This window comes from Falco punctatus, assembly GCF_963210335.1.
Source record: "Falco punctatus genome assembly, chromosome: 3".
NCBI lineage: Eukaryota > Metazoa > Chordata > Aves > Falconiformes > Falconidae > Falco > Falco punctatus.
In genome coordinates, this window is record NC_137582.1 from 116,587,726 (window position 1) to 116,606,816 (window position 19,091).

The 19,091-nt window shown below is 59.8% G+C and overlaps 1 protein-coding gene across 22 annotated transcripts in view; it reads right to left on the minus strand.

Annotated features, from left to right (window-relative positions):
* MACF1 (microtubule actin crosslinking factor 1) overlaps positions 1–19,091 on the minus strand; it is a 146,151-nt gene that overhangs the window by 93,208 nt on the left and 33,852 nt on the right. For 10 of the 22 annotated variants that reach the window (XM_080378923.1, XM_080378925.1, XM_080378924.1 and 7 more), the window contains exons 2-14: positions 16,933–16,994; positions 15,679–15,768; positions 12,984–13,061; positions 11,089–11,181; positions 4,527–4,693; positions 3,283–3,395; positions 3,084–3,190; positions 2,517–2,636; positions 2,317–2,412; positions 1,910–2,037; positions 1,703–1,796; positions 777–931; positions 364–640 (exon numbers count right to left, since the gene is read on the minus strand). In XM_080378923.1, coding sequence (XP_080235049.1) covers positions 364–640; positions 777–931; positions 1,703–1,796; positions 1,910–2,037; positions 2,317–2,412; positions 2,517–2,636; positions 3,084–3,190; positions 3,283–3,395; positions 4,527–4,693; positions 11,089–11,181; positions 12,984–13,061; positions 15,679–15,768; positions 16,933–16,994 — 1,580 coding nt within the window. Of the gene's footprint in view, positions 1–363; positions 641–776; positions 932–1,702; positions 1,797–1,909; positions 2,038–2,316; positions 2,413–2,516; positions 2,637–3,083; positions 3,191–3,282; positions 3,396–4,526; positions 4,694–7,603; positions 8,679–11,088; positions 11,182–12,983; positions 13,062–15,678; positions 15,769–16,932; positions 16,995–18,824; positions 19,044–19,091 lie in introns of those variants that run through there. The other 12 variants (XM_080378927.1, XM_080378922.1, XM_080378929.1 and 9 more) reach the window with 5 other exon arrangements.

The following is a 19,091-nucleotide window of genomic DNA, read 5'->3' on the forward strand; positions in this document are numbered from 1 at the left end:
GGTCACTCAAGAGGGAGCAAACACCATGCCAGTGCTGGTAGAAGGTCCTAAGCCAGCGCTCCAGCACGGAATGATTTCTGGCACAGCCCACACAACCTTCCCACTCATGTAAGACCAAAGAACTGGTTGCATCAGCACAGACTGGATTCCAGCTTTGAAAGGATCTTCCGATACCCACTGATGAGCAGCATCACAAGAGGCAAAACCCAACTCAAGACACAATCATCGGTGCCCTCCAGAAACTTTGAGCCATCAAAGTAATTATTCACAGATAAAGGCAGGAGAAAGCCCAGACCATCTCCTGACCCTCCCGCAGCGGCGTGAGCGGCGACAGGTCATTCAGCCCCAAGAGCCAGCACTCACCTGCATCTCCTCCACCCAGGCCAGCAGCTCGTACACGAAGCGGAGGCTGCCTTCATCTTCAGAAGAGGAGATGGCCACCAGCTCTGTCCTGGTCATGGGCTTCCGGAACCAGGAGGCAGAGGAGGTGTGTAGCCCTTTCGTCAGAGATTCGCCCTTCAAGTGCGTCGTGCTCAGCGTGGAACTGGGCACCAGCTCCAGGGTGGAGAAGTGGCCTTTCCTGTACAGGTTAGTGCATTCCAGCCTCAGCGTCACCAGCTCGTCTTGCAGCCGCATGATCCTGGAGGAGCGAGCAAGGCAGGGGTCAGAAGACGTATGCACACACGCACACCCCCTCCTTCCCCACAACAGAGCACAGGAGCCCCGTGCATCACCCCCCACCATGCTTCTCCATCCTCAGACCTGGCCCCTCGCACCTGAACACCAGCTCCTCCAGCTGATAGTAATTCTCATCCCGAAGGATCTGCACATCCACCTGCAGCTGGCGGATGAGCCCCTCGCACTCCTGCAGGTACATCACCACGTCGGATTCATACTGCACCGGCTGGCCCGACTCCAGGTGAGCCGCATCCTGCCCGGAGAGAGAGGAGACTCGGCGCTGGGTTCCCTCAGCCCAGGGAGAGAGAACGCGACAGCAGCCAGCATCAGCCTGAAGACCAAAACAACTCTTTGATCCACGAGCTGGACTTGAGCAGAAAAACACGAGTTCATCGCTCTCGGCACACCAAGGACATCCATCCCCCTTAGAAAAGCTTCTGCAGGTGAACCAAAAGCTTCTAGGGATGGATGGGCTCCTGCGGTCAGTCCCATGGACAGCCATTCAAACGGACATCTCGTTTTCTTGCTTGGGTTTCACCATTTTTAGCTTCTAACCCTTACACCTCTCTCTGCCAGAACAAAACATCCCTCTTCCGAAATCTACTCCCTACCCAGGCAGCTACAGTCTGCAACCGAGTCCTTTCCACCAGTCTTTTAGAGAAACAAAAGAGATTTGGGGGTTTGAAGCCTCATTATACAACCAGCTTTGCCAGAACTGCAGTTCTCCAAGCCAGCCCCTCTGCAGAGGTCCAGCCTCGCTAGCTGCATCAGAGGCAGCCTGCTGCACGGCCAGGCTGTGCCCCCGTCCCCAAGGTCCTCGTGCCACCAGGTAGCCACCACCACCCCTGCAGCCCCTCTGGGATAGGCTCAACATCAGAAAAGGAAGGAAAATTGTCCAGGGGAACAATGGAGCACAAGCGAGGGGAAGAGATGGGCATAAAAGAGACAGAAAAAAAAAAAACCCAAACAACCCCCCAAAATTAAAAGAAAACGAGGAGGAGGAAAATAACACCCCCCCACTCACAGCTTGCAGTGTGTTCTTCGCGAGAGTGAGTTTTTCTTCACAGCTCAGAGCACCATTCTGGATTTTGTTAGCGATTTGTAGCAGCAATTCCAGCCTGCGATGACAGAGGGAAAGAGAGTAAGAGGGAGGCTCTGGGACAGCCCTCCAGCCAGGGGAGCAGGGGACATCCCTGCAGGGGACTCTGCCTGCCGTGGGCAGCGCACCAACCTCTCCACCGCCGGCCGCAGGAGCTTCTCACGCTCCAGCATCTCTATGATGAGCTTGCCCCACTCCTCCTCCACATCGTTGGGGTGGTACCCCTGGGGCAACTTGATACGCCCAAATTCAATCCATACCTGGGGAAAACATCAACAGAACGGTATTTTCTCACTCCTTCTCCGGCTGGCTAGAGAGAGACGACAGCAAGGGAAGTGGGGCTAGAAGGCAACAGCTCTGCCTCCGCTCCCGCGGTGTGCTGCCTGCTACATCAGTAGCAAGTTATTTCGCAGGACTACTATTAAATCAGAGAGTTATTTCCCCTTCTCCAAAATAAACCTGAACTGAGCACACTTTAGTCTTGCTAAAAGCACAACACTCCTGCCTACAAGCCTCCGGATAGCCACGATGATACTTACCTCTAACAGTTTGTAGAGCTCCTCTATCCTTCCCTTCTCCTGTTCTTTTGCTGGGATTTCAGTTTCTTTGAAGTGTATGTATTGGTTATAAAGTGCCTGGGATGAGAAAAGGCTCATCAGAAACCACCCTGGGGAATGCCACCACCCAGCTCAGCGCCAAGCACATGGGACACTGCGGACGGACCTCAGCCAGGACCTACCTTTAGCTCTACAGGGTTCTGGGGGAAGGATTTATCTGACATGAGTATCGTGTGCTGCTTGATCCACGAGATGAGGGACTCCACATGGCTCTGGTACTCCAGCCACCTTGAATCCACCTCCTGTGAGGGGAGAGCACCCTTGCAGAGCACTGCTGGTGGACAGGCCTCCACCACGGGGAGAGGCCGAGCACGGAGGGAACCGAGGTGCCACCGTCACGGCCACGGGGTGAACCATTGGCCTGCACCTCCCTGCCGCAATGCCACCGCGGGTAGGGGAAGGAGGAGGATGATCCTCCTTGCAAGCTGCTCCCTAGAAGCCAGCTCAGCTTTCCCACCAGCTCAAAACCCGTGGCAGAACCCACAGAGGGTGGAGAACGCCGTGGCCCTACAGGCACACCAGCTGTTCACGGAGCAGACCCACTAATGGAGAAGCTCCTTCATCCCCCCGAGCCTCTTCAGTCCATCAGCTGCCTGCTACGGCGGATGGGGAACCTCCAAACCCTTCCCGCACCGTCCTGCTGCCTCCCAAATCGCTGTCCCAGCTTCCCAACCCGCAGCGATGCTTACGATAGCGCTGATCCCTTCTCCTCCCTCGGGGACTTTGGGAAAGGCATCGTAGATTGAAGACACATAAGTTATCACAGATTTCTCATCCGGAGAGGGGACGTCCACGTCTGACAAGGGGGAAGCAGAAAGGCGGTGAGGAACAGGAGCGGGCTGGGAGGTCAGCATCACCCCGCACCAGGCGCTTCCCCCGGCTGCTCACCTTCAGCATCCAGCAGCCGTGTGACCCCCAGCCGCTCGGCGATCTCAAAGGCTTGCTCCAGGTTCTCCCGATTACTCTGGATCTGCACCCTCTCCATGTCCACCAGATCCGGCCTGCAAGACACGGACCGAAGTCAGGATGATGGCAAACAGCACAAGGTGCCCAGGGCAGAGCACCCTGCAGGGGCACGGCCGCCCCAGGTGATTCCTGACCCCTGTCCCATGCTGGCGGCTGCCCGAGGGGATCCAGGCTGCAGCACCTCCCTGCTCACCCCCTTCGGGAAGGAAAACCTGCCCTTCCCAGCACCCGCTCTGCACCCAGCATGCCGGACTGGGACTGCGAGCCCTCCCTGGAAGGAGATGCCCAGAACAACCCCAAAGCGGGGTGGTTACACCTCTCCGGAGGATGCGGGCAGAGCAGGAGGGGGGGCGGCAGGCAGGGGTGCTGCCAGCCCTGCACCAGCAACAGAACAGCACCAGCAAAGCGCAGCACAACCGAACCGCATGTGAGTGCGGCAGAACCAGGAAAATCCATCTCTGAGCACGAGGCTGCTGCCCACTGGGCACTCCATCTCCTGCCCGCAGAACCTTGCGTGTCCTTCCCTGCTAAACCCTGGCCGCTCCTCTCGGCCACGAGCGAGCACGGAGCAGTGCAGGGAGGCAGTGCTATTTCCAGCTACAAGGAGATGCTTTCTCACGGGGCCTTTGCTGTTCTCCTGCAGGCTCTCAAGGCTGTGCCAAGCGCCCTGGACCACGCAGCCGCAGCAAAAACTGGTCCTGCTGGCCCCAGCTCTGCCTCGGTGCCGGTGCTGAGCAGGCAGAAGGTGTGGGGGGCTGTGCTGTCTCTCAAGGAACTGTGAGAGGTTTAACTGCTGCTCGGCAGAGCTCAGAGATCCTTGGATGAAAGCACGGATGGAAGCACTGCTATTCACAGAGAGCAGCAAGGGCAGCACTAACACATAAAACAGGGCAGCGCTCCCAGTTTAAAAGCTTTTCTTTCTTGCCTCTCTCCCCAGCCTCACTCAAGATGTTTTTTTCTTGCAGCCTGATGTATTTGTTGCTCTTTCCAAGCATCCACCCCCCAGCTACCTGGCAGAAGAGATAATTTCCAGGTAAAAGAGACTGCAAGACTCATCTACATCTCCGAGCACTCCAGGCCATCACTAACCACATCGGTGGACCCCAGGAGGTCCTCAGCCCTTCCTCCCACCCAGATGATGCTCTCCACTGCTCCTCCCTGCCTACCTGTATCTGTGGATGAGCGCGTTGAACATCTTTCCATCACTCCAGCATGACGAGAAGTTGGTGCACTTCACCCCAATGTAACCCGCCGTCACCTTCTGCGTCCACAAAAGCAGCTTCTCCTTGGCCGACATATCCCCCGACTCCCCACTGATGTAGATGTCGGAGATCTGTAAGGAAGCGGCACAGGCACGTGGTGATGCAGGAGGAGGAACAGCTCCACCAGGCACGTCCAGTCTCTGTGAACTCACCCAAGACCTGGCAGCTGCCGGGAAGGGCAGGAGAAAACTCCTGGTCACCGTGGGGGAGAGGGGACCCCACACTGAGAAACTTGGGAACAGACCACCGGATCTGCGGGTGAGCGGCTGGGTGCCGTGGTTTGGGCAGACCGGAGAGCCAAACCGGCGAGGGGGGCACAGCCAGCCCCATTTCACCGGGATACGAGGCACTGCTTGGCCACACAGCCCAGCCCAGCCGGCACAGGAGCTGCCACCGCTGGACCCTGGCTCCCTACCTACCACCACGAGGTCACCGGGGCTGCTCCTCCACTGCCAGACACGCTCCGAGCACCGAGCACCGGCAGAGCATCACCGCACACCCCGGCACGTTACACCGCCACGCACCCCCCAGCCAGGGCTTGGGGGGCACCTCACCGGGAACACAACAGCTCGGCAAGTCTCTTCCCATCCCGAACGTGCTGAGCTGACAGCGATGCCGCTGCGCCCTCCTGTACAAACCCCTCCTGCCCAGCACCCAGCCGAGAAGCCCCAGCACCCTCAAACACCCGGGGCTCAAACACGCAGGACCGGCCAGCCCCATCCAGCAGCACCCACAGCTGGGCGGCAAGGGAGCACCCAAGAGGGGACCACTGATGCTGACCCTCACCGGGGCTGGCAGCGTGGTGGGGGGTGCTCCACCTGGAGCATCACATTGTAAAAAATACAATGTAAGAAACGGGAAACGGCACTTGGAGGTGCTGGTTGAGAGGACACGTGGGGCAGAGGTCTCCCCCCAACCTCAAGCTGGAGGAACCGCTTGGAGCTGTTTCCAGGGGGAAAGGGAAGGATGGGAGGAAGGCTGTCGCATCCCCCCTCTGCCTCGCCAGGCCTGGGAGAGGCAGGTGCCGGGGGGTGCTGGTGGCAGGGGTGCTGTGACCCACTTCCCCAACAAAAGAGACCGACAGTCACAGACCCCTCTCAGACAGACGCACAGGACTGGCTGCAAATCCCAGACTTGCACGTGACAAAACGCACGTGTCTCCGCATGCCAGCATATTTCTGATTGGCACGGCTTCCTCCTCGCCCATCCCCCCCCCAGCTCCCCAATTAGTACAATTACCTCCCCTTAATTAAGGGGCAGACAAAGGGGAGGATGCGAGCTGCTCGTATTTTCTGGGGTGCCTGTGGAAAGGCAACGGGGACGGTTTGCTCGCTGGATTCCTCCTCCAGGCACGGCAAGGAGAAGGGGTGCCAGGACCCAGCCCTACCCACCGCCCCTCTGAGCCTCCTCTGCCCTGAAAACACCCAGTTGCTTTATTCCCCGCCCCCCCCAGATACCCCCGGGTTGGGTGCTGGCATTGCACAGGACCCAGTGTCAGAGCTCCCTTTGCAGGTAGGAGGCAGGGACCCGCAGGATCAGGCGCCTCTCCCACCGGCGGGAAGGATGCTGAGGCACGGTGGGGAGGATGCTGAGGCGACAGGCGACGGGTGTAATTGGTATGCTGCAGCTCACCTCCCTCTCCCGAGCCTGATACGCTCCTCACACACAAAACTGCTCTTTGTCAGCCGCTGCCACACCGCCGGCGCTGCCTTTAACTCCTCCAGCCCCGCGACTGGGTTTTCTTAGGGATGCCGGGATCCGGTACCCGGCGGCACAGCCAGGATGGATAGGGTGATGCGCTGGGCAAACAGCAGGATGGAACCCTCCACACCTGCAGGGAGGGACCCACAAACCTCCGCCTGCCCAGCACCCCCTTATTGATTACCTAGCAGCTCTTAAGAACAGAATGAAACCTTCTGCAAACCCACCCATTGGCTGTGCCCCACCTGGGCTCTCCAGGCTGCTGCCCACCAGGGAGCTCCTCGCAGCACCCAGCTCAGAAAAATCCTTTATTTTTCAGTCATTCACACAGCATTGGGGTTCTCCAACTGCTGGGCCTTTCCCCGAGGGCACCTTTGCAGGAGACCCTCCTAGAGATGCGCGTAGAGGGGTGCAGGATGCGGCACCAGCTCCACCCTCCTTTTCTTCACATGTCTGTGTCAGGACAAAGATTTAGGGAGGCACCAGTGGGATGAGAGAATGGAAACTCACAGGACGCAGGGTCAGCTCTTCCAAACCCTTCCAACATCAGCCTCGTGCATCGAGCAACCGGTGGCAGGATGCTGAAGGCCAGATAGTGGCTGCCACACCGGTCCAAACCCAGCAAAGGTACCCGGGGCCACAGCTCCCTTCCCTGCTCCTCCAACCCCACGCTTGTCCTGGGGTGTGCAGAGCTGGCCAAACCCAAGGGCACTATCCTGTCACCCCCAAAGAGCAAACTCCAAACAGCAACAACAGGCTCCAGAACACAGCATCGCCCCCTCCTCTTCCTACCGGAGCCCCCCCCCCCTCCCCCAAGAACAGGCAAAGCCCCCACGCCTCCATGCTCACCCACTGCCGCCTGCCTGGGAGCTGAGCACGGGCAGCAGCAAAGGGACCCCCCAAACTCACACCCGACCCAGCAGCCCTGAGGGCACATGTGCCACCAGTGACAGCAAGCGTGCTGCCAACCACAAATGCAATGGCACCGCGAGCCCGTGTCACCACCGGCCGCACCCACCGGTGCCGGCGACAGCCACTATCTGGCTGCCCGTGCCAGGAGCAGAGAACATGACGGGTTGGTCCCTAGGGGATGCTTTCCTGGTGGAGATGCTCAGAGGGGAAAAGGCATTGGGAGCTTTCTGCACCAGAGCCCTCCCGTCCACGCTCAGTACAAGTTTGCGCCCTGCCAAGACGACCATCCCCAGGGGTCACCAGGAATCTGAAACCAGATCCCCCCACCCTGCTCCAAGAAGGGGGAGAGGGTACACGCAGGCACTGACCATTCCTCCGGCTGGCCCCGAGCTCCCCCTCCAAGCCCAGCCCTCCGCATTGAGCCTGCGGCCACCTTCAGAGGGAGACGCCGTGGTCCCACCAGCTCCAGCACCCTTGGCCGGCCGGCGCGCCGGATCGCTGCCGTACCCCGAGGAGCTCCGGGCTGCGCCACCGCTGCGCCCACTGAAGGAGGACGGGCTGCGGGAGGCCGGCGGTCCATGCCCATCTCCCTCCCCGGCCCGAGATGATGGCAACCCTGAGGTTCTCCCCACACCGGGGTTTTCCAGCTGATCCACCATGGGGGACGGCGTAGACAGCTCCGAAACGGTACCCGGCTCTGCTGCGGAGGAGCAGGTCCACGGGGCGCTGGAGCTGGGGTCATTGCTGCCTCCTTTCTCCCGGCTCTTCACTGGTTCCTCGCCGGACACGGTGCTCACCGGGGAGAGGAGCCCCTCCACGCGGCCACCGGTCCCCCCAGGCAGGGGCAGCAGCACAGCCCGGCGGCTGCCTGCACCGCTCCTCTGCAGCTCGACCAGCCGGCTCACTGCCCTCTCGCAGTCCTTCTCGGCCGGGTTCTCCAGCAAGCGGGCGATGACGGTGGTGCCTTCCTCCAGGGAAGCTCCCGCCGCACCCGGCCGCTGCGGCTCCAGCACCAGGCGAGCTTTCTGCACCTCCCCCTGAAACCGCTCCTTCACCTGCACGATGAGCCCGGGGTGCAGGGCCACCGGGTTGGTGTCCCCGCCGTGCTGCCAGCTTCTGGGGGGCTCCTCTCCTCCCTCCTGCCGGGGGGCTGCCTTCGACTTCGGTGCTTCCTCATCCTCAGCCATCTCCAGGGCTGGGGGCTCCTCCTGCGGGGCTGCCTCCGGCATCTCTCTCCTCTTCCCCCTCCGCCTCCGTTTAAAGCGGACCCTTTTTTTGGGAGACAGGGGTGCCTTTCCCACAGCTTTTTCCTTCGGCTCTTTAACGCAGCCCAGAGAATTCCCCATCTCCTCCTCCTCCTCAGTGCCGGCAGTAACGCAGCTAAGTGAGTCGCCAGCTCCGGAATAAATCCCGAGCCGAGCTTCATCGGCTCAAACGCACATCATCGTACACCGTGCCGCCGCCTGCCCCTTGCCGCCGCTCCCTCCCGCCAGCCCTGCCGCCGCCGTTCCAGACAGCCATCTTACAGCCTGGGCGCTGCGAGAAGATAAATTCAAAGCATCTCACTGCAGTTCAGAAATCACTTGACCTAAAAGCAGAGGGAGCGGGGATTGGCTGCGGCATCCTTCTCTCCAAATATGAGGTAATGGGAGCACAGCCCTCGCCAACACAAACAGGGAGCAGGGAGCAGGCAGCGGAGCAGGGAGGGGGTGGGAGAGGGTGGGGAAGAAGGGGATAAAAAACCACAAAACCCAGGGAAGGTTGGCAAAGGTAGCATAAAGGAAGGGGTGGGAGAAAAATGGGGGGGGGGGGGGGGGGAAGAGGAAATAAAAAAAAAAAAAAGCAGGGAGGAGTCAGAGCAGCTGTGCATGCACGGCAGCGGGGACGTGGAGCCACCACGGCAGCGGGGACGTGGAGCCACCACGGCAGCGGGGACGTGGAGTCACCACGGCAGCGGGGACGTGGAGTCACCACGCCGGCTCCCGCAGGGGTGTTTCTCTCCAATTCGGGAGGTTTGCTCCTCAATTCTGAACGCTGCGAGCCCCGAGAGGCCGGCTCACGTGCTCACCCCCCTGCCCAGCTCACCCAGCTGGGGGCACGGAGGGGCAGCCCAAGGTCCCCTGGGGACTCAGCACTGCTCCAGGGAGCTGCCGTCATGGGGTCCCAAGAGGCCAGGGCAGCGCCGATGCTCCCCGTCCCGGTCTGGCCACACGTCCTGGCCAGAACGCCGCCGAGGGCAGGGGTTCGAGGGGCAGCAGCATCCCAGCTCCGAGCGACCACAGCAGGGTAACGTGCACCGAAAGCCAGGGCGAGACAGAAAATGGGGAGCAGGGGGCATAAAGATGGGGGGACTGACCTCGGCCCCAGCAAGCAGGGCTGGGAGGGGGGAAACACTCAACAAGGAGAAACCCAGGAGACGACTAAGGGACCCGATGACCCCAAGAGCTCCCAGGGCATGGGGGGCAGCCCCCACGTTGTCACCGCTCCAGCCCCCTGCGGAGGTGGCAGTGCCTGGGCTCAGCACCGGCACCAGCCCACCCAGACCTCCCCCAGGCACCTCCCCCCAGCAGCAGCACTGGGACACGGGAGATTAAGAGGTTCACAATGGAGCTACAACCCCAGAAAAAATCCCGTTAGCGCAGGCAGGAAGAGGACGCGCAGGCTCGCCGGCACCAGCTCAGCTCCCCTGGGGCCCCCTGTCACCCACCCTGTCCCCCAAGGCAGGGTGGCAGCGTCCCCTCCCAGCTGGGCACGGAGGGGACACCCAGGACCTCCTGATCTCCCCTCCCTGGTCTCCCGCAGCAGAGGACGCACCAGGGCAGGGCCACCCCGAGGACAGCGGGGATCAGGATGCCACCAGCCAGGGCCCCACCGGAGATGACAGTGACTCATCAGCATCCAGACCCTGCTCGACCCCAGCTGCTTCCCAGGGCCGAAGGGCTGGCGGAGCGCCCCGTCAGCAGCCTGACACCCGATTCATCCCCACGCTCCACCCCCCCCTCCCCAAACCCGCAGGGCTCTGCCCTCTCATCCTCCAAAAATGAAAATATTCCTTACGAGGGCTCAAAGCTTTTTGTCTGGAAGATGCCAGCGGGGATAGCGCAGGGAGCAGCTCCCACCAGCTTGGTCCCGCGGCAGAGATGACCCCGGAGCTAATGCCACGGCGCTAACAAGCTGCTGACAGCGGCACCGCTCAGCAAACCCCACATGTACAAGGCACTGGTGGCATCGGGGGCCACGCGTCATTCCCCTGAGGGCATCAAAGCTATAACCGCATCATTTGTGGCTATTAAAGACTCGAGACCCCGTTTCGCAACAGCATCTATAGCACACAATTGCTGGAGATGGTCCTAAGTGCGTTCCTCAGCACCCCAGCTGGGTCAGAGAGCTTCTCCCATCCCTGTCCTGAACCACTGTCACGCAGCTGACATTTTCCAGCTCGACAGAAGATCCCGTGGCTGTGCCGACCACCCAAAGGGCTGGGAGCACCTTGGGCAACAGCCCCGCGTGAGTGGGAGCTCAGCCTCTCCCCCCGCTGCCCCTTCCCAATTTGCTCTTCTGCAGAGACTTCAGCTGAGCAAACAGCTACCGCCAACGACCCTGGTGCCAACTGGGAGGCCACCGCACGCAACCCATCATTAATGATTTCATGATGTAAATGATGAGAAAAGGGTGTTGCTATTCTCCGACACCCGTCTCCATGACACTGCAACGTGTGTCGTTGATCCTCCGGACCCATCTACGTGCCGGCATCGCCACGGAACATGCAGACAGACGGATGCCAGCGCCCCGGGAGACAACGCGCACCTGCCATCCATCCCGCATCCTTCAGCAAGAAACTCTCATGACCTACCTGGAAGTGGAGGATGATCGTCCAGATGAGCCCCAGGGTGAGCTTGGGGTTGCCGTCCGTAATGTCATCGTTGCGAATATTCACCAGTTTCACCTGAAAGAGAAGCAACAAGGTCAAAGCTCCCCCCATCAATCTCACCCACGGAGAGCGGGGGGGAGGGGGGGTGTCCCCCCACCCACGCTGTCCCCAGGGCCACCCTAAGCACATCGGTGGGGAGAGGACACGTGAGACCCCAGCACTTCCAAAGAGGCAGCAAGGCCACCCTGTGCCCCGGCTCAGGAAGGCAGGGGGGGAAGGATTTTTCACGTCTCTAGCACTCTCCATCGAGAAGCGCTTCCCCAGCACTTAATGGCTTTACTTCAGCTCGCGCGGAGACATGCCTTGTCCCCAAAGCCCTGAGCGCTAGTGCATAATTTAACAGGTACAGACCACAGAGCATGGTCAAAAGAGGATGGCCGAGCTGTATGAACTCCCTCCCGGGTTCAAAACCACGCTGCTAATCGATCAGCCCTAACAAAGGCAGCAACGCCAGCGCTGCCCTTGCTGAGGGTCCCTCCCAGCACCCACCGAAAGCCCTCGTCCTGGCAGCCTCTGGCCCCACGCAGTCCCAGAGCTGCTCCCTCCTGCCTGCTTTAACGTTTAAACACGTGTGCAGTCCCTGAACCGCACAGAGACGCCCGCAGCACCAGGAGCACCAGCCTCGGTGCTTCCAGACGATGCAAACCAGAGCGGGACTGCGCGGCTGCTGCTCCTGCTCTCCTTGCAGCCACCTCCCCGGGAGCTGCCACGTGCTTTGGGCTCTTCTCCACTGGCGAGCTTCCCACGGGGGAGTCCCCGCACCCCAACACTCAGTGGGACCCCACGATCAGTCTCTAGTGGGAGCATCTGGGGTAAAACGTCCCAGCCAGGCTGCTGTCACCAGGCCATCACGCTTCAAAGGAAAAAGCTGTTTCATCCAAGTAGAGAAACAAGTTCCCAAGAGCCCTCGGCAAAATGTCTCTATCAAGGGGCTGGGGAGGAGGAGTGGGGAGGGCTGGAAGCGGCTCACCCTCCCTGGAGTGGGGCACGTGCTCAAATATATTCAGTGCCCTCGGGCCAACAGAGAGAGAGAGAAAAGTCTCTGCTCCAGCATGAACCGGTACAATTTATCATCCTCTCAGCATCGCAGCGGGGAGACCTGACCCAACAGGCGGAACAGGACACTCGGCCCCGGGGCTGGGGGGGTTTCACCTGCGGAGCCAGCAAGTCTCAGGATGCATCCCACTGCTCCGGGCGGGGGGTGCGGAGCACGCCTGGTCTCTGCCAGCTGCACAAGCACCTCCCGGAGCCTGGCAGAGGCAGCGTGCCCCCCGAAAGCCGCAGGGCAATGGTGCCCGGGAGCAGCACAGGAGGACGGTATGGCTGTGCTGTCCGGAGGGGTGATGCCAGCACAAAGATGTGTGTGGCTGTGCCAGCACCGAGGCTATGGCTGCCTGGGGCTGGGCAGAAGCCAGCTGCCACATCCCCCCCCCCCCCCCCCCCAAGAACTGGTGGGAAGGTATGGATGTGCCACAGCCAGCCAGCCCCACCGCTGGGATCTGCTGGGGAGCCCCGGGTGAGGCTTTCAGGGCTCAGACGTGACTCGACTGTGCCATTTGCAAACGCCTTCCCAGAACTGGGGCCCAGTTCCTCATTTTGGCACTAGTTTTTGCACCACACGGGTGGTTCTGAAAGCACAGGGTGCCTACGGGGAAAGCCCCCTGAGTGCCACCCTCAAGGAGCACCGGCACCGTGGGGATGGGCGCACCCCAGCATGGGCTGATGCTGCTTCTCGACGCCCTTCCCGAGCCTCAGCCAGGAGAAAGAACCACAAACCACACGGCTCTGCTTCTGGAGGAGCCTAAATCAGCCCTTACCTGTCGCTGCTTCAGGAAATCCAGAGCAATCTGCACATTCTGCAGCCGGTGGAAACGCATCCGCCCCTTCTCACGTGGCTGTAAGAGACAAACGGAAGCTTCAGGTCAGGCTCACCAGGCTGGCAGCCCCCCACATGCACAGCCTCCCCCCCCCCCGCATGCCCCTGGGAGCCACCAGCAGCAGCCCCCACACTCAGCGTGCTGGTGTGACCCCCGTGCACTCCACACACCCTGCTCTATCTTGCTCTGGGAGCAAAGTCATTGCTCCACGTGATCCCGCTGAAAGAGGGCCAAAAGGCCACGGTGAGGCACGGAGGTGGGAAGACCCTGAGATCTCGACCTCTGAGACCCCGAGGGTCTGCATCCAGGCTCAGAGCTGCCAGCAGCAGGCAGGACCGGCTCAGCCTCCCAGATGCCAGGGCAGGATCTCACCCACCCCACGCTCAGCCGGACTAGCTGGGAAGAGGGCTCAGCAAAGAGAGATTGACTCGAGTGGGTACAGAATCTGCCCCGTCCAGGTGGAAAGAGAGGCAGGTGTGCTCTGCAGCGGGACACGGGGACTCAGGCAGGACCGAGCATGGGTCCCCACTGGTGGCAGAGAAACCCCGACCTCAGCATCAGCCCCTGCAGACACGACTCAGCTCCCTCCGCATGCGGGCAAGGGCTGCTGCCCAGGTACCACCTCTGAACCCTTGGGCAGGGGAGAAACGAGATGCCCTGGGCCGTGCCCATCACCGCTGCTGTGGGCAGGGGATTTTCCGAGGTACTCGGCAGCTGAGCCATGGCCGGGGAAGGGTATAGGATGCTGGGTCTGCTTTGAATCAGCAGGAGGAGGAGGATCGACGCCCAAATCCTGATTCCAGCCTCAAGATGAGATGTCGCCAGGATGCTCTGAATGGCTAGGACATCCCAAGTCCTTTGAGTCACCTTCCCTCCCCAGCCTGAAGGGCCACCCCTGCAAGGGGACCACCTCCAGGGCTGGAGGGGAGCGGAGCCCAGCGGGAAGGTGCTACAGCCTCGGCTGCTCCTACGCTGCTCCGGGCAGGAGCTGACAGCGCACAGGAGAATCATCACCCCGAGCAAGAGGGCTGGAAAACACACCTCCTTTTACACCTGAGCAAGGTTTTAGGGTAACCTAAAGCCTTTGGGGTAACCCTCAGCTGGGGCTGGGCTGTGCTCGCTCCCATCTCCACTCACATGCACGGGGTTGCCGGTCGCGCCCCGGACCCCACGGTGGCAACCAGCCCCCCGAGAAGGTGCCTGTGCCCGGAGCCTGTCCATGCAGTGTGAGGTGAGCAGCCATCACAGCAGCCCCCCCAGGGCCGAGCAGACGGGGGCCCGGCCGCCAGCAGCGTGCAGGACCCGTCCCTGTGCCCTCCCGCCCCGTGGGGGGGGACACATGCTGTCACACCAGGTGGGTGGCGTGCCCTGCCTGCGGCCCGACACTGCAGTGCACGCACAGATAATCCAGTGAACGTGAATGCAGCCCGCTAACGAGGACCTGACAGCTTCCCCTCCGCAGACCCTCGCTCGGGGCGACCACCCTTGGGTGAGCTGGGTGGGTTTTATCAAAAATCCCGGCTAAAACCAAAGAGAGGGGAAGGTCGGAGCCCCCAGCGATGCTGGGCTGCACTGGACTATCTGATGGCATTCCAGTGTCTGCCAGGGATATGCTGCGGCCCGGGCAGACTCAACCTACTTCTTCATCATCATCATCTTCCTCCTCACGCTCTTCGCTGCTTGCACGGCACCAGGCCGGCGCTCTCACCAGGCGAAGGCTCCTCTGAGCTGGCGGCTCTATTTGCTAATGAGGACGGGAGGGACAGGGCGATGGGAGGGTGACACAACAGGGAGACAGAATGGAAACCAAAATGCAACACCCAGGTAAAAGGAAAAACAAAAGAGCGGCGACGAAGGCAGCTGGATTTCCAGCACATCCCGGGCTCCAGCATGGAAATTTCCCCCTGGTTTTGAAAGCCGAAGCAAAGAGAAGGAAGCTGTCTGGATCACAAGTAGCTTGATCCAATTTTTCAGCCCCCACAAAAACTGATTTGGCATCTCTGGAGGGTAACGGAGGGAGTTAGGAGATCTTTGCCCAGATCTTATTTTAGGGGGAAACTAAAATAATTCCTGCTGTGCCACCCTGTTGCAGCAATTGGGATCTTCCCAGAGCTGAGTGAATGTGTGAGTCTGAGAAGGAGGAGGAGGAAGGAGGGGGACTCTACGATGCTCAAGACGCAGGAGGAGGTTTGCACGCCACCGACTGCTACGAATCCAGCTCGTGCAGGAGCTGAGCACGGGGCTGGCGCATCAAAACGGAGCTAAACGGCTGGGCACACCGTCACAGAAACGGTTTTAATCAAATCACTGTTATCCCTTATTTTACGTATTTAGCCAAATCTAGAAGACGAAGGCGTGTAAGCCTTCCCAAAAAAAGGGCTCAATAAGGGCACCATAAGCCAGTGACTTTAATCACAGAGTATCCAAGAGACCAGCCTGGGGAACATGGATTTGAGTGAAAATAATTAAAATCATCATCATAAATAAGAATAATAAAAGAAACAATGACAGACATTTGAAAACAAAACTATGGCGTAAGAACTGACAGCTGATGGCTGGGAGCAGAGGGTAGCAGGAGGGAGGAGGGAGGGGGGCTGGGGGGCAGCAGCATCACTGCCCAGCCCTGGGGACTTACCAGCTTCACTCCCGACAGCACCTCCAGGAGGGAGATGAGGTTGTGGCCATCTCGCAAGTCTTCGTAGAGGTCATTGATGTGCTTGCGCACCTGCGGGGAGCCGGGGAGGAAAAGGCATCAGATCTGCTCGCCCTCCTGCGCTCTCCCTGGGGGAAGGCAGCAAGCAGATGTCTCCCTCCCAGCCACGGCCATTTCAAACGGTTATTCCAGAATTATCGCTGAGGATAATTCCTTATCCTTATCCTTATCCTCCCGTTTCCTAAATGACCCGGCAGAAGCTGCTGCCGATTTTATGCAAAACTCAAACCGTTCAACCATCCGTACTCCGGGCAATCCCTCGACGCTGCACATAGACCTCTGCGGAAAGGGTAGCTCGGTCCTAGAGTGGTGGTTTTGTTGCTGATGCTACTTTAGAGCATCTCCCAAAACACAGCACCTAGCTTCCGACCTGGAGCACGGCTGCATGTGGCCTCTCTGCCTGCTCTTCCCCCAGACCTTCTCCTGGGGTTTTACGCAGCTGGGGATTCCCAGATTTTTCCCCCAGCAGCCCCAAGCAGGTGGCCCCAAGATTTTTCTTTTTTCCCTCCTTTGTAAGGTTTAGAAAGGAGCCACAAGCTTGACGCAGAGATTTGCAAAGCTGGCAGGAAAACACAGTTGTGACACCTAATGCCCAAATGACTTTTTTTCTCCTGGTTTGTGGGTTTTTTTAGTTTTTTTGGTATTTTTGGGGCAAATAGAGAATTAAATAACACGTGACATTAAGCAAGAAAAGCGGGAGGCACTTTGTGGTGTGATGCCAATCCTGGTTAGCTACCTACGGCTGCAAGCAGCTCCATTCGCACACCGTGGGGCTCCTCTCCACGTAGGAGCATCCTTGGAAAGATGAAAAAGCCCCTTTGCCCTGGCAAGGGGGGAGCAGCCCGATGCTGGGACCCCTTCCTTCACCCTTGCTGCCCACAACCCCGGGTAAGAGGATGCACAGCCTCGCGTTAAAGCAAGGACAGGGTGCTCAGGAGGGCAAATGTAATAAAACGGGCTGTGAGGCGATGCTACAGTGCCCTCCAAAGGCGCTGGCACATTTCCACCCCAACCATCCCTGCTCTGAGCACAGACACACACTCAAATCCAATGCAAAAATTCCCAGACAAAAAAAAATATATATTTTTAAAAAGGCATTTATCTGCCAGCCCTGAGCCAGAACAGACAGACAGACTGTCGTTTAACCAGCCTTAAAATAAAATATGTGACTCTTACCTTCATCAAGTGTTTATTGACCCATTTAGTGAAGGTTTTCTTTTGGACTCTGTCCCGTTCATCTGTCAAAAGAAGACAAAGGCAGCTCTCGGTCAGTGTTTCTCATGCAGAAACTCAAATGACTTTGAAATGAAGGGAAGAGACAGAGGAATCGCTGCCAGTGCCAGAACCACCGGCCGGATCCTGCGCCCGTCCAGGGGAACAGAGGCGGCTTATTCAGGGGTTAGTGCGGGACAGAGCCGTTCACGCGGCTCCGACGGCTCACTCGGGCGGGGAGGTAGGAGCACCCACACAGACAGAACAAAACACACCGCTTTTTCGGGGGAGAACAGCGTTGTTTGAATAAAAGCAGTGTGGAGGATTGGGATAGGTACAGTTGCAGCTGGCAACTGAACCCCCAGAACATGTCCCGCCGGCCAGGACCCCCGTGCCTCCTCGTGTCCCCCCTGGAAGCAGTACAGGGAGGGAGGTGGGGTTTGCCCGAGCCCCCCTGACTTTAGTAGGGTGTCCCCCACCCCTGCCCACTCCCAAAAGGCTTTAACACATTATATAAATCCCACAGATGTCCCATAACAGGCCTCTGCCAGGCGCTAGCAGCGTGCGCAATTAGCAGCTTATTCTGGCGCTGTATTTTTGGTTCATTGGATTGTCAGGATTTAAGGTTTATTTCCATCCCGTAGCTCAGCCAAGGGCACCCTGGCTGGACGCCGGGAGCTCCGAATGCCAGTGGGACAGGGTGACAAGGTGGGTCCCATCCCCAGGGAGCAGCAGGGGATGGTAACGGTTGGGGGAGGTTCATGGTGCTGCCATCAGTGCTTTGCCCTGCCTGTTCTCGGCCACAAAAAATAAGTCTCTCGCATGAAAAACCCAGGAAAACAGGGCAAAAGGAGAGGGCATGAGACGGGGCCACACCGCTGGAGGGTCCCATGGGGCACAGGGTCCCGCTCAGCCCCCAGCTCCCCACGCCCAGGCAGTGAGGAGGGCTCAGGGCAATCCCGGCAGCCAGCTCTGTGCCAAACGGGATTGCCTGGTTTTAACAACATCATCTGGGAGGAAAGAGCCTCAGCACTGACCCACAGCACGCCACCCCAAGCTCCCGAGCGCTGCCCTGAGCAGCCCAGGGGGCCCAGAGTGGGAAAGGATGAGCCCCGCGACCCCAAGACATCCCTCCGACATCACGGTCCACCAGGCAGAAGCATCCTTCGCCTTGGTTTTAAGTCAAAAAAAGAAAAATATCTAGAAAAGAGTGAAAGGGAGAAAACCAGCATCTCTCGGCTCACGCTGCATGTCCTGCCCAGATGGTCCCATGTCCCCCCTCCTGGCACAGGGGGTCATGGGGGGGTCCCTGCACTGGCCAGGCAACCACAGCCCCTCGGAAAAACCTCCCCATGTCTCAATCCACGCGGATTTGAAAGCACCATCTAACATCCCCCCTCCACCTCCTCCTCCTCCTCCTCCCCACAGCTTCCTCCACCCGAAGGCATGGCAGCACAACACGCGGCACACCGTCAGCACGTCACCTCCCCTGCATCCCGCTCCATCCCCCGGCCAAGGCACATAACCAGGTGCCAAAATCCATCCTGTGGTTGAACTACGGCCACCCTCGCTCCCCATCCACCCTAGGCTCTGGCCCCAGTGCGGCTTCCCGGAACGACGGGGCCAAGCCACGGAGCTGCCGCCTGGCACCACCAACCGCCGCCTGCAATAGGAAGCTGTGTCACCCCCACGTGTTTTTAGGGACCTTTCCTGCACCCAAACCCACCCAGAGTCATAGTGCCGGGTCCCTTCCCAACCCCGCCGTTGATCTGGGGTGGATAAAGCCTAAGCCATACCCCAGCCACGGCAGTGCTGGCAGCACGGCGGGCTGGGATGGAGAGCCGGCGGGTACTAACCCATGCAGCACATCCGGCACGCCAGGCAGGCGCTCAGTCGCCTCTCCTCCCCGGAGAGATGCCACCTCTCCATCGTCACAGCCCGGGATGGGGAGCGCTGGGTCCCGGCAAAGCAAACCTCCCAACTCCTGGGGAAGGGTCTTCTGGCGGCACCACCCGCTCGCTGACCTTGGCCCCACGGGTGTGCGGGTGGGTGACTTCTTGACCGCAGCTCCTCCCACCGCACCACTTCCTACACCCGCTGTCCCCGGCGCAGGCACCGGCCGT